At 35.9% G+C, this 15,674-nt stretch overlaps 1 protein-coding gene and 2 long non-coding RNA genes across 3 annotated transcripts; 2 read left to right on the top strand and 1 right to left on the bottom strand.

Annotated features, from left to right (window-relative positions):
* Positions 1 to 795: 795 nt before the first annotated feature.
* On the bottom strand, positions 796 to 3,330 carry LOC141660050 (uncharacterized). The gene is made up of 3 exons (XM_074467011.1): positions 2,702 to 3,330; positions 1,951 to 2,511; positions 796 to 1,651 (listed from the first exon to the last, which is right to left on the bottom strand). Exons 1-3 carry the CDS (start codon positions 3,328 to 3,330, stop codon positions 796 to 798), a joined length of 2,046 nt encoding a protein of 681 aa, XP_074323112.1.
* Positions 3,331 to 12,157: 8,827 nt separating this feature from the next.
* On the top strand, positions 12,158 to 12,548 carry LOC141659657 (uncharacterized). Its single transcript, XR_012549854.1, has 3 exons — positions 12,158 to 12,210; positions 12,294 to 12,371; positions 12,479 to 12,548. It is a non-coding gene; the product is annotated as an uncharacterized LOC141659657 (long non-coding RNA).
* A 1,526-nt stretch (positions 12,549 to 14,074) lies between these two features.
* Positions 14,075 to 15,230, top strand: LOC141659650 (uncharacterized). Its single transcript, XR_012549848.1, has 3 exons — positions 14,075 to 14,164; positions 14,350 to 14,495; positions 15,142 to 15,230. It is a non-coding gene; the product is annotated as an uncharacterized LOC141659650 (long non-coding RNA).
* Positions 15,231 to 15,674: the final 444 nt, after the last annotated feature.

Raw genomic sequence — 15,674 nt, 5'->3', positions numbered from 1 at the left:
AGTTCTTCTGTTCTTCTGTTCTTAATTATAGAGTAGAAAATTACCTTCATTGGCATGAAGGTTTTTCAAATCATTATTGATGATCAATCCATACCCCTTTGTCATGGTCATTGCGTGGATAACTTATATCTATACTATCTTCTATAGATGTGGTTTGTAGGCCAATTGAGAAAGGGGGTTCTCATCAAATTGATTATACTCTTCCTCATCTTCGACATTATCAACTCCAATAATACGTCGCTTACCTTGAAGAACAATTGACCACCTCACATCAGCCGGGTCTCGAATATAAAAAACTTGTTTGACCTGTGTTGCAAGTATAAAGGGATCGTCCTCATGACCAAACCGATTGAAGTCAACCAAAGTGAAACCTGACTCATCCACTTGAACACCACGACGGATATCAAACCATTTACATATAAATAATGCAACTTTGAAATCTTTGTAATCAATCTCCCAGATTTCCTCAATCACCCCATAATAAGACTTCTTTACATCTCGTGATGCAATGGAATTGCCTCTTTCAAATTCTGTTGAAAAAGCTTCTACAGATATTCCACTATTTTGCACGGTGCTCTTATTATCTTGATGTTGTGAGTAGAAACTGTAACCATTTACATCATATCCTTGGAAAGAACTCAGTGGCATGTTTGGGCCATAAGCTAACCACTTCAGAGTATTGGAAACTGTTGAAGGACTATTTGAATATTGAGACATCACTCGATCTTTAAACCATTTCACAAAAGATCGATTATGTTCATTTGTAACCCACTTGCCACCCTTAGAGGGAATCTTTCATCGAATCTCCAGTATGTGCTCTTGTAAGTAAGGATTAACTTTTGTCATGTGTTGTAGAACAAAGAGATGGGCTCTATCAAGCATTTCAGCACCGAGAGTGATCATTTTATGTCCTACTGTACCCTGACTGTCAAGTCTACCTTCATGACGAGATCTAGGAATTCCAACTGGATCGGTAGATGCTAGATAGTCCGTGCAAAATTCAATAGTCTCTTCAACCGAATACCCTCCAACTATGCTTGCTTCAGGATGACGCCGATTTCTCACATATGCTTTTAAAATGCACAGAAACCTCTCGAAAGGATACATTTGACGCACATACAAAGGACCATAAATTTTTATCTCTCTCACAAGATGAGTCACTAAATGCACCATAATGTCTAAGAATGAATGTAGGAAATACATTTCAAATTCACAAAGTTTGACTATAATATCAGCTTGCAATTTTTCCAAAGTCAAGGGATCGATGACCTTGCTACATATAGCATTAAAGAAGAAGCACAATTTCGTGATAACCACTCTCACGTGCCTCGGCAATATGCCTCGAATTGCAACCGGTAGAAGATGTTGCATTAGCACGTGACAATCATATGACTTCAAACCTAGAAGCTTCAAGTCTTTCATTGAGACGAGGTTTTTTAGATTTGAGGAATATCCAGATGGAACTTTGACACTTGATAAACACTCACAAAAGCTTATTTTCTCTTTCCTAGACAAAGTGTAACAAGCGGGAGGTAGATACGCATGTTTACCAGATTGTTGTGGTGCTAACTCAGCTCGTACACCCAGCTCTTGCAAGTCTAGCCTGGCTTTCATCCCATCCTTCGTCTTACCATGTATATTCAATAGTGTCCTGATAATGCTTTCACAAACATTTTTTTCAATATGCATAAAGTCAAGGCAATGTCTCACTTGCAAGTGTTCCCAATATGGTAGATCCCAAAATATAGATCTTTTCTTCCAAATACTATTCGGAGTTGGCTTTTTATACAGCTTCCCAAGAACAACATCAATGTCTTTAACTCGTTCAAAGACCTCCTTCCCGGTTAATGGAAAACGAGCTAGTCGAGTCTCGATAGTCCCATCAAAATCATTTTTCCTCTTACGATAAGGGTGAGTAAGTGGAAGAAACGTGCGATGACCCATATATACATTTTTTTGCAGTTTTTCAGACGAAGATCAATCGTAGCGTCTTCACAAATCGGACATGCTTTAGCTCCTTTAATCGTGTAACCTGAGAGGTTACCATAGCCGGGAAAGTCACTTATAGTGCAGAAGATCATGGCACGAAAATTGAAATATATCTGACTGTATGCATCATACATCTTCTCACCTTGATCCCACGATAACTTTAAATCCTCAATAAGTGGCTGAAGATAAACATCTATATTATTTCCAGCTTCTTTCGGACTAGGGATTAACAATGTCAACATGATGTACTTACGTTTCATGCATAGCCAAGGAGGCAAGTTATATATCGTTAGAAGAACTGGCCAAGTGCTATGTGTAGAGCTTAGAGTGTGATACGGATTCATGCCGTCTGCACAAAGCCCTAGTCGTAGATTTCTAACTTCTCCTCCAAATTCTGGGAATTTACCATCAATGGTTCTCCATTGCGGAGAGTCAGCCGGGTGTCGGAGCATTCCATCTGATTTTCTCCCTTCCACGTGCCACCTTACAAGCTTTGCATCATTGGAATTTGCAAAAAGACGTCTAAATCGTTCCACTATGGGTAAGTAGCGCAACACCTTGACAGGAGGCCTCTTGTCATTAATAAAAGAATTATTTCTATCCCGCTTATATCGGGAGGCTCCACACTTTGGACATGTAGGTAAATGTTCATGCTCCTTACGAAAGAGCACACAATCATTTGGACAAGCATGTATCTTCTTTACATTCATACCCATTGGACACTATCTTCTTCGCCTCGTATGTGGAAGTGGGAAGCTCATTTTTTGCGGGAAGCATTTCTGCTAAAAGTTTGAGCATTTCAGTGAAACTCTTGTCACTCCAACCATTTTTTACTTTGAGTTTACACAACTTCAAGGTTGTTGATAACCTAGTAAATTGAACATTGCACCCATGATAGAGAGATTTTTTAGAATCATCAACCAAGTTCTCCAAAACTTCTGGTTGGTGCACTAGGATTTCTTCAACATCTTGGATCATCTCTTCAACCCTATCATTTTCAGCATTATCTTCTTCATTACGAGGCAGACTATCTCCATAACTTTCATAAATTATGCTAGAAGTCTCAGTCTTGCTAGTGTGTATTCCCTCCCCATGCCAAATCCACTTAGTATAATCTTCCATGAAACCACGGCGAAATAAATGCTCATGAACAGTGTCAATATTAGGATACTTTTTCAGATTAGAACAATCACGATATGGACATGTGATCCTGTCTTCTTTTCCATGTTCGGTCTGTTTCTTCTTTAGATTTTCTACCGCACATGCAATGAACTCATTAACACCATTAACATAGTCATGCGAGACCCGTGGTATTTTATACATCCACGTGAGACGATCCATGTTCTCTTTCTATCAAAAATGAATGGAAGAAGTTCATATTATATTAAATTAATTTTGTAGCAGATTTTATATTAACATTTTATGCAGGGATTTAGGGGGAGCTGTTAATTCTCCTAAATAGGTTATAATCATAAAAAATGGGGAGATTGATACTCCTTTCATTTTGATGAGCACAAACAGCAAGAACAACAAGCTATTTGCTTCATATTTCTATATAAAATAGCATACTGGTTTCTGTTATGTTAACAATTACAGGACAAAGTAGCGTGCTGATTGCAATGTTTCAGATTCATTTTAACGTGCTGATTGTACCTGAATGATGCATCCTGGCAAGAAAACTAATATGCAGAACTTAACAGAAATCACCCATTTACAAGCATATATAATAAATCTATCTAGTTTCAGAAGAGAAAACAAATCGCTCCTGCAAACCATACCTGAACAAGGATATACCAGCCAGTTAAAATTTCCAAAGCCTTGAGAGATGAATTATTGGGACCTACAAGATGTTGTCTTCTTTTAACAAAGTGCTCCTACAAACTATAACAGAGTTTGAGAACCAGTTTGCAGAATTTTAATTGGCAGCACGACTCAATTTTAAAGAGATAATCGCAAACAAGCTTGAATGACGAATGTTCTGAAACCAATATGGACAAATTATTGGTCACAAAGCTATAAACAACTATTGTATATCAGTAACCTAGTGTTTATTTTAACTGTTCTCATTTCCTTTGTAAATTAGCAGTTAGAGATTTAGATCGGGAAAGTAAGTGATAAATAAAGATGCTAAAATGTTTTACGTTTCCAAATTGCACAGTAGAAGTTTCTCAACTTTTTTCTTGCTGAGTATGTTTGACCTGATCATGATGTAATCTATAAATTAGAGAAAACTCTTACATTCGACCTGTAAAACGAAATGACACAAAGGAAATAGTGAAGCAGTAGTAGCAGAAGCCGTTAGACTCAGCAACTACAATGAATTTCAAGTGTTCAAACATTAATTGAAGGATGAACACAAATATTTACATTACGTTATTGAGAACAAACAAACAAAGCAGGTAATTAACGGTTGCGCACAGAGCTTGATTTTCACATTCTACACAAGTAAACTGAATTTCTATAATATCAAGTCAATTCTTTATGTTTCAATTACAATAAAATCAACGAACACATCTTCGGAAAAAATACGAAATGATCAGAGTCACTTTGTAATTTAAACTTATCTGAATCTAAAATCAACTGATACAATTAATCAATCAAATTATAATAAATTTAAACTCAAGAACATTAACATAAAGTAATTGATGTATGCTAGATAAATTCAATCAAAACAAAGCAGATTCTGAAATTTACAGATTCATATACACGTGTGTGTATATATGTATGTATGTATATAGCAAATAGAAACTGTGAAAGCAAGTTGATGGATTACCTTTATGAAGATGCTTAAGCAGCACCCTCTTCGATTGTTTAAGCAGCAGGAGCCAAAACCCCACAATCGAAACCCAGTCGATTCCCCTTCCTCAGAGCCAACAATCGAACCCTAGAATTGGAAGAAAAATTTTAGTAGCAGGAGATGAAAGGTTTAAAGTGGAATAGTAGCAGGAGATGAACACCCGCATATGTTAACCCGCGTTTGTTTTTATTTTTTTTTAAATTATTTCTTCTTATGTCGGTCAAAAAGAAAACCGACACTGTATATTATCTTAATAGCGTCGGCTAAAAAAAGACCGACACAATAGCAAAACCAACAGCGTCGGTCGTTTGACCAACCGACACAGACGACCAAACTAGCGACGACATTCAACTTGACCGACGCTATTCTAACTCTACAGCGTCGGTTAATTGAAACGACCGACGCCTTTAGCTTTGAAAAATAGAAAAATGCGTCGGTTCTCTATTTAAACGACGCATTAGGCAGTAAATAATGTCGGTTCTCTATTCAACCGACACTATAGGTGCGACTCCTAAAGTGTCTTCCGTACTAGTGAAACCCTGACTGTTAGACATATCCTGATTGGGTACACATCCTGATACCTCTATCAGATCCTAGACTCCTTGGCAGATCTTGATCCTTGACATAGACAATTTCCAACACTCTTCTCTTATTTGATAAAATAATGTAAAACCTTTTTTTTACAAATCCTCACTCTTCTTTATTTCTATTTTTAAACCTTCACACTTTTTTATCAAAATCCTTACTATATTTTTAACTAATACTTTTAAAACAATACCCTGATTATAAAAAAAATAAACTTACACAAACTAATTTAATTATAATGCATTGATATCATTAAATAATTAATGTTAAATAATCTAAATTAATATATTATAAAAAATATCAAAACATTACAACTACCCTATATATCATAAAAAATTAATCACTGTGGTTTTAATGAATATGTCAATGCCGTCATGATAATTGAAGGTATTATATAATTTAAATGATAATAAACATAAATTAAGGCATTAGATTAATGGAGTTTTTTTAAATCTTACATAACGAAGATATGAATTATATTAACAGTAAAAAGCTAAACCAACCCTAACTAGGAACTATGAAAGCACGCCTTAAGCTGGTTTAATATGATGGATTTTTAATTATGATTACCACAATAATGGTGGATTATGGATTCGATGGGATCCATATATTTTACACATTAATGCACATTCCAAGTCTAGGTGCCCTTTCGCGTGACCATTGTTTATGCTTTCAATAGGTCTCACCAAAGAATCCCTTTGTGGTATGAGCTTTGTGACATTAGTGCTTCCATGTTTATTCCCCGCAGGTAACTTTAAATGTGTCATCTATGAAATTATTTGTGGTAATGAGCATTGGACCACTTATATATACTAATATATATGCATAACTTCAAAGATTGCTTGTAAACATCTGACGAAGAGCATATCTCCATTACATATGAAATATATTTTGTTAGAAATAATATTAATCTAAACATGTTTTATTCAGTTATTTGTTTTATTTTGAATAAACCAACTTGATGTTATAAACGTTGGACTGCAGACTTAGTCTGGGGTAGTTGCATCTATTCAGGAAACTGGAATTAGTCATGTCTTCCTGTTTTTTAAGAGTTTAGTAGGCATCAGGTTATTAAGTATCTGTTTTGCATAAGTTGTAATCAATAAGTTGTACGCTTTCTATATCAAAGTAGTATAGCTAGTTCTGTTTTCTCTTTTCTACTTTAACATCTGGTATCAGAGCTTTTTAAACACCCAGACAATCACTTTCATTTCTACAGCAAATGGAAGCGAGTAAGAACAAGGAAGGCTCCTTCAGCTTGGGATACCCAATATTGACCAAAATAAACTATATGGTTTGGGCAATAAAGATGAAGGTTTTTATGCAGGCCCATGGGGTATGGGAAGCAATCGAACCTCAAGATCCTAAAGGCACAACCGAAGACAAATCTAAGGATTCTAAAGGCACAGCCGAAGAGAAGATGGATAAACGCGCGCTGGATATAATCTACCAAGGCATTCCTGACGATATGTTGTTGACACTCGCAAAGAAGAAAACCTCCAAAGAAGCCTGGGGAGCGATCAAGACTCTGTGTTTGGGTGCAGATAAGGTAAAGAAGGGCAAAGCTCAAACTTTAAAAGCCGAGTTTGAGTCGTTGAAAAGGAGAGAATCAGAACAGCTGGATGACTGTTGTATGAGACTAAATGACCTGCTGACGAACATCAGGGCATTGGGAGAAGTAATTGGAGAAGAATACGTTATGAAGAAATTACTCAGAGCTGTACCAACCAAATTTCTGCAGATTGCTTCAGCTATAGAGCATTTCAGAAATTTGGAAACAATGTCAGTGGAAGAAATAATGGGTTCTTTGAAGGCTCACGAAGAACGATTACACGGACAAACGGACAATAAGGAGGGACAACAATTACTGTTGATAGAGGAAGAATGGCAGAAGAAAGAGAACACGGGTGGCAAGTTATTGCTCATGAGAGAAGAATGGTTAAAAAGGAGAGGTGCTCCTCAAGGATATGATTATCGGGTGAAAGATAATCACATTATTCGAGATAGAAGTTAAGTGAAATGCTTTAATTGCAGTGGATACGGGCATTTTGCAGCTGAATGTCGCAAGCCAGCAAGAGTTAGGCAACAGAAGGGAGAAGCCAACTTAACATAACTAAACGATAACGAACCATCCTTGCTCATGGCCATGTGCAAAAATACAGAGGACTTGATCTCTTTCACAGAGGTTAAGAAATCAAAGGACGATAAAGATGTAGAAGAACGTACCTGGTATCTCGACAATGGAGCGAGTAATCACATGACAGGACGTCAAGAAAAGTTTGAGAAACTCGATCGGACAGTAAAAGGAGAGGTGAAGTTTGGAGATGGCTCATTGGTTAAAATAAAGGGAAAAAGATCAATTCAAGTTGCTTGTAAAAATGGAGAAATAAGAGTCTTACATGCAGTATATTACATCCCCTCTCTTCAGAGCAATATCATCAGTCTGGGACAGTTGTCCGAAGAAGGAAGCATAGTGGTTTTAGATGGAGAGCATTTGTGGATCTGGGACTGTCACGGGAAATTGCTCATGCAGGTTCAGAGGTCTCTGAATCGATTATACAAGATACACCTTCAAGAAACACACCAACAGTGTTTGTTGATCAGAAGTGAAGAAGAAGCATGGGTGTGGCACAGGCGTCTGGGACATGTGAACTTCCAAGCAATACACCTAATGTCGAAACACCACATGGTACATGGACTACCCTCAATTAATCAACCCAAAGATGTATGCAGTGGATGTCTCATGGCAAAACAAACACGTAAGCCCTTCCCTTCTCAAACAATATTTACTGCTAAAAGTGCTTTCGAATTATTCATATGGACCTTTGTGGACCTATATCTCCTTAAACTTCAGCTGCAAATCGATATTTTATGCTACTAGTTGATGATTTTAGTCGTATGATGTGGGTATACATGCTAAAAACAAAAGATGAGGCTTTGAGTTGTTTTAAAAGGTTCAAGTCACTGGTTGAAAATGGTCCAAGACAGCGTATTCAGGTACTGAGAACAGATCGTGGAAGGGAATTTTGTTCTAAGGAGTTCCAAACATATTGTGAAGAACAAGGTATCTTGAGACACTTTACAGCACCCTACACACCCCAACAAAATGGTGTAGTAGAGCGCCGTAATCACACAGTGGCAGCCATGGTCAGAAGTATGTTAAAAGAACGACAAGTGCCTTCAAAATACTGGGGGGAGGCAGTACGACATGCGGTCTATGTACTCAACAAACTTCCCACATGGTCACTGTCAACTATCACTCCACATGAGGCTTGGTATGGTAGAAAACCAAGTATTAAATACTTGAAAGTTTTTGGCTGTACAGCCTATATAAAGGTGCCTGCCGTACATACAAAAAAACTCAATGATTGGAGCAAATTGGTCATGTACTTTAGAAGAGAATCGGGCACTAAAGTGTTCAGACTTTTTGATCCCAGTAGAGGAATTGTACATGTCAGTCGGGACGTAGTCTTCAATGAAGATAAAGCATGGGAATGGCAGCAAGAACAGGTTCCTGATGTATATGGAAACGAGCATTTTACCTTGGAAGATTATGCACCAGATTCACTTGATGATCATGAATCAGTCACGCCAGAGCATACAACCTCTTCTCAGTCTGTCAACAGTACATCATCGCCAACCTCTCAGTCATCGATGATAACTCCTCCAATATTTACATCCAACAGTGATCAAATTGACACTGCTAGTTCTGCCAACTCGAGTTTTGACGATTCGAGTACCTCCAACGATAATAGTACACCACCCAAAAGGTTTCGTTCTCTCAATAACATCTATGAGCATACAACAGCAATCGAGCTGGAAGGAGAACTCCTTCTAATGGGTATTGATGAGCCAATTTGTTTCGAACAGGCCATAAAGGATGATGTTTGGAAGAATGCCATGGACAAAGAGATCGACTCTATAGAAAGAAATAACACTTGGGAACTCACAACGCTGCCTAAGGGACACAAACCCATCGATCTTAAATGGATTTTTAAGCTTAAAAGGGATCACCACGGTAAAGTCACAAAACATAAGGATCGTCTCGTGGCTAAAGGTTATGTGCAACGTCATGGGGTAGACTATGAAGAAGTCTTTGTTCCTGTGACACATTTAGAAACTGTACGTTTGATTCTCGCACTAGCAGCGAAGAATGATTGGGAAGTCCATCATCTAGACGTCAAATCAGCTTTCCTTAACAATGTTATACACGAAGAGGTTTATGTGTCTCAACCAAAAGGATATGTGCAGAAAGGTCAGGAACATAAGGTGTATACATTACTCAAAGCTTTATACAGTTTACATCAAGCGCTACGGGCTTGGTATGCTCGTTGAAGTTGGGATTTGTTAAGTGCCCGTAGGAACATGCTGTTTATACTAAGCGTGATAGCACTGATTCCTTGATTGTTGGGGTGTACGTCGATGATCTGATTATCACCGGTACAAGCTTGTCACACATTGTCAAATTCAAGGGGGAGATGAGTGCTGAATTTCACATGTCTGAACTTGGGAAATTAGCTTACTATCTGGGTTTGGAAGTCACTCAAGGCAACCATAGTATCATGATTAGACAATCAGCTTATGCCCAGAAGGTACTCGAGAAGGCTGGAATGCGAGAATGTCATGCTGTAAAGTATCCTATGGAATACAAACTGCAGCTTCATGCGGATAATACAGGTGAACCTGTAAACTCTACATATTACAAGACCTTGGTAGGAGGTGTACGCTACCTAGTACCCACACGACCAAATATCGCCTACGCGGTAGGAATGGTTAGTCAATACATGGAAAGGCCTACAAACCTTCACTTAGCTGCAGTCAAACATATTTGTCGATACGTTAAAGGAACATTACATTATGGATTGGTGTACTCAAGGGGACATGGAAACTACATCCTGTCTGGTTTTTCCGATAGTGATCTAGCTGGCAGCATGGATGATCGGAAAAGCACAGGAGGAATGGCTTTTTATCTCTCAAAAATAGCGTTGTATCGCTCTTTCAAGCTGTGAGCAGAGTTTATGGCAGCTACGGCCGCTGCGTATCAAGCAATCTGGCTTCAACGAGTTCTCAGCCAAGTCATGGATATTAAATCTGGGCCAGTCACACTGTATATTGATAACCGTTCTGCAGTTGATCTAGCTAAAAATCCGATGTTTCATGGAAGAAGTAAACATATTGATTTGCGATATCACTTTATACGTGATTGTGTCGAACAAGGTTTGATCGTGATCAAGCATGTTAGTACAGGCGAGCAGCGAGTAGACATATTGACTAAAGCATTGGCAGCTACAAAATTTGAGATGATGAGAATGTTGCTTGGAGTTCAGGAACTTGGAAATGTTTAGATTAAGGGGGAGTATGTTAGAAATAATATTAATCTAAACATGTTTTATTCAGTTATTTATTTTATTTTGAATAAACCAACGTGGTGTTATAAACGTTGGACTGCAGACTTAGTCTGGGGTAGTTGCATCTATTCAGGAAACTGGAATTAGTCATGTCTTCCTGGTTTTTAGGAGTTTAGTAGGCATCAGGTTATTAAGTATCTATTTTGCATAAGTTGTAATCAATAAGTTGTACGCTTTCCATATCAAAGTAATATAGCTAGTTCTGTTTTCTCTTTTCTACTTTAACATATTTTACCCCCGAGACCATTAAAATATCTCCTAGCACGACCCTCTTGTCCTAATTATATTTTATTTATTTTTATATGCGAATTATGTTGAAAATTAAGGATGAATGAAAAAAATCATAGATAAAATATAGTGTATTACAATATTACATTATTGAATTTGGTCCGAAATTTCTTTTCAAAAGTAAACAAGTCCTTAATCATTTACTTTTAAGTAAAAAAACTGATTTGATTTAACCTTAAAACTTTTGCATGACTTAATTAATTGCATAGAAAATAATCCTTAATCATTTACTTTTGAGTTAATTTAGGCCTAATGATGAGCCTGAATTTATTCACTTCACTACAAGAATAATGATGAGCCTGAATTTATTCACTTCACTACAAGAATAATGTCAATAGACATCACACATTAGACATCGGTTAACTTTGCCACTGATGTTAAAAAAAGTATTGACAGCACCCCGTGTTTTTGTGATGTCTTTGTTCTTTGTAGACATCGGTTATAATTAAACCGATGTCTAAAATTCACCAAAAAAAATAAAATTCACGCCCACCTTTTCTTTCCCCCGTTAGTGAAATTTTCATTCAGATTTTAGTTCTACATTCCCCCCAATCCCAAAATTCTCCCCCCTTCTACATTCCCCCCAATCCCAAAATTCTCACCCTCTCCCATCTCTCTCTCCCATCCCTCTCTCTCCCCTTCTCTCTCTCATGAATTTGAATAGATATATAGGTGGTGAAATGGCGCTGGTTTCATCGAATTCAAAAGATTCATCTTCACTTTCTTCTGGATCCGGAGAATCCAATTACTACCGCAAACAGAAATCTCTTGGTCTCTTATGCTCAAAATAATCTCTCTCCCACCTCCCTTTGTATACACAACATCCTTAATTTAATTCTATATGCATCTATTTTTTTTAAAATTTTATTATAGTTTCTTGATGATGCTGTTGCCCGTCTAGGTATTCTTCCTGATACCCCCTTTCTTTATTTTATTTCTCGATTTAATTTTTATTAAATTAATTTAGAATAATTTTTTTGATTTTTTACTTTAATTGGAGAGGTCTTCTGTGTTGAATTGTGTAATTCTTGTTTATATGTGAATTGTAATGAATATCGTTTTGATTTTTTTTGTAATTGGTTTAATTTTAGGTGTTGAGAAGCGAAGGTCTATGGTATTATTAATGTTCTTGAAAGCATTGGTGTAAGATATATAGTTCCTCGCCTTTTCTTCCATTTATATTATTTGGTTTAGGGGAATTTTCTAATTTTGATATTGATATGCAGCTTCTTACCAAGAAGACCAAAAATCGTTATTCATGGAAAGGGTTTGGAATCATTCCAAAAACTCTACAGCTGCTTAAGGTGTTTACTTTATCCAACTTGTGCTTTTATAAAGAACTTGATTATTGAACTTGGTCGAATATCCTTTGATTGTATACTTATATGTAATAACGCGGTTTGTATTTTAGGCGGATGAAGTCTCCAACCCAACCAAAGAGCAACTGGTTGATGTAGTTCAGAGGCATTTCATGATGATGGTAATTTATGCATTTTCTGTAATAATCTTTTTAAATTGTGAACTTGTTAACTGTCATTATATAAATAATATAAATATTGTCCCAAAACTCTCCTCATGTTTAAGAGTGTTGAGATTTAGACCAGTCATAAGATTGTTCCGGCAACTGATATATAGTGTATGCTTGATTTTTCTAACCAAATAATAACTTTTTAGTTACTGCTACTCTTAGTATATTAGTTTTGGCTTTCTGCCTTTTAAAGTTCTAGTAATATACTACATATATGTATTGACTTTAAACAATTTATATGTTGTTGGTGAAGCAATTGGACGAGTTGCAAGTCATACCGGGGTTTGTGCACTCTGCTAAGCAATTGAAGATGGTGTGTAAATGACAACTAATATTGTCTCTTCCAGTAAAAAACTTGGGTTTGTTTACAAGATTTGAATACAGGAAGCTCCAAATATCTTGACGATAGTCCTAAAGAGATTTTAGGTAATTGTTGTCTAACCAACAAGCGTTAAAATACTCATGTACTGATCCTTAAATCCCTTGTTCTACACGTTGAGTTTGAGGTTTAGCCATAAAGATCCAGATTTTTATCCACCAAAAAAAGCAGTTTGGTAGGTTTAGCGTGTAATATAAGCAGCTTACTATTTTAGGTGTCCTTAGTGATACCCATTGGCAATTTTTTTTTTGGTAAGAGTAGTTCAACATTTTAGTTATTATCTTTATCCATTGTTTAATCAACATGGTAGCCTAAATATATTGTGAAGCCATTAAGGCTAACATTCTATTTAAATTCCCTACTAACTGGTCTAGTTGCAGAGCTATTCCTTCTTTCTGTTTAAATTTGTTGAGTTTCTCTATTCTTTAATAGTCTATTCAGAATCATGATTTTGCTTTCTCAGGAAGAAAATTATGGAAAGATAAACAAGTGTATTACTTTCCCAGAGATGTTGGATTTGATTTCGTTTATGACTTTAGCAGATGATATTACATTACCTATAGATATCCTTAATGCATCTTTCTCCAGGCATTACATTACCTACTTAATGTAAGGTCAATTGTTTTTCCAATACTGTGAATCTTTGACGCAACAGTTCTCCAGTATCAGAATCAGAAACTTGTTCAGCAGTTAGACGTGCAGAAGCATGAGTTGCACAATCTTGAAGGCAGAATAACAGAACTTAAGGACAAACAGTCCACATATGATGAGATATTAATCACAGTGAACCAACAATGGAATTAGGTTGCTTCATCTTTTGCACATCTCATTATTCTGCTGTCACTATATAATTTATGTTATTATTATTTTAACTATTTTCCTTGCTCTTCTGATGTAGTTGGTTGGTGATTTTATTTTTCTTGGCGCACGTGTTGAGGCTGGAAAAAGTACAATACAGATGTTGGATCGTGCATAACGTGTGAGAGTTTTTTAACGATATTAGTTTACTTTGCATAATACTGGTGATCCCATAAATGCATTGATTAATTGTATCTTATCTGTAATTTAGGTTCAGTTCCATCATGTCCTGCAGAGGAGATGTTTCTTTGTAGAATATTAGAATTGAGTTGTGGAAAGAGACAAAGCTGAAAGCATAAGGCAGGTTTTGCATGGGAAGCCATCCGGAGAAGGTCGGGAAACTTGCCTATTATTAAGTAATACTATATATAAACATCGCTTATTATTATTATTCGCTAGATTATGGAACTCCTCTTGTTGCTTTCCGGCTATCTGCTCTATTATAATCTTAGATATTGTTGTTCTTTATAACCATTTAACATTGACAATGTGCTCTGTTACAATCTGGAGTATGCAGATACTGTTGTGCAGTTGTCTAAGATTGACAATATGATGAAAGATGAGGCTAATAATCTGCATGAGGTGATTGAAATTCTACATTTGAAGCATAAAGAATATGCTGAAGATATGCAAGGCAGTTGGTTCAGGATAGATGACACTGAGGTAATGAGTCTCTTCTGAATGGATCATATATTCACAGTATTGGAAAAAAAATTGATCTTATCCCTTGTTTATCATTCATGACTAACTGTTGCAATATTTTTTGATAAAAGTCGGTTATTTTCTATCTTTATACATATAAAGAACATTAATAGATTTTAAAAACATGTAATTTTTAGATTTTTTATTCACAAGTAGGTGGTTGTATCTTCTTCATGAGTGTAAATTGGGTATAACAATGATAGCATGTCAATAGACAAGTTTATAGGAATGTTTATTAGTTGATACGAAAAGAGTGAATATTGTGAGGATTCAAATCATGTTTCATTTTTTGAACTTGTAAGTTTGTGATTTTTTCTTAATGTAGTGTACTATACATGATTATAAAAGATCATAAAGTAATGTACTTTAGAACTATATTAGAGCTCACTACAGAACAGTACATTAGAAGGGTTTACTTGATATTCAATAATCATAATACTGAAATCTCAAGCTGCATAAAATTTCAGTGGTACTTTTTGTTTGGAAAGTAACTCTTAACTGTCACCCAACTCACGTCTTTTAAACTTACTGCTTTTAGGAAAATTAGATTGTAGTGCTGTAAAGTTTATAAATTTCTGTTTCCTCTTACCCTTTTGTTATCGTGCAGGTTGAATCTCCCTTTCCACCTTTTGATAAGATAGGCATCAACTCAGTACAGAGGGAGGTTGAAGAAATTATTCTCGATATTTATGTTAGTAGGGATGACTTAGCAAACATATAACAATAGTTTGGTTTTGAATGATTCTGTAATAAAATTAGATACTTGATATTTATGTTGCTGAATATAAGTGTTTAGTTAGTTCATTATTTAAATACTTTCAATGAATAAATACTCATGTCAAAAAAATAATTGTACATCACTTTTAATATATAAATATTGATGTCTCAAATGCAATTGTACATCAGTTTTTGTGAAGAAAAACTTATGTCAAAAAAGTTGATATACATTGCTTTTTCCTAAAAAACCGATGTCAAAGACTAACATGTTCAACTCTAAAAGGAACATAGACATCACTTTGTTTGGGATACAACTGATGTCTAAGTGCCAACATATACATCACCTTTTACTAAATAAATCGATGTTTAATATCAGATTTTACATCACCTATATGAAAATATTCGATGTCTATGTGGAAAAAA

The sequence above is a fragment of the Apium graveolens genome, chromosome 5 (genome assembly GCF_009905375.1).
Source record: "Apium graveolens cultivar Ventura chromosome 5, ASM990537v1, whole genome shotgun sequence".
NCBI classification, from domain to species: domain Eukaryota; kingdom Viridiplantae; phylum Streptophyta; class Magnoliopsida; order Apiales; family Apiaceae; genus Apium; species Apium graveolens.
The sequence above is the reverse complement of the archived record's forward strand: the minus strand, read 5'-3'. Positions and strand labels throughout refer to the sequence as shown.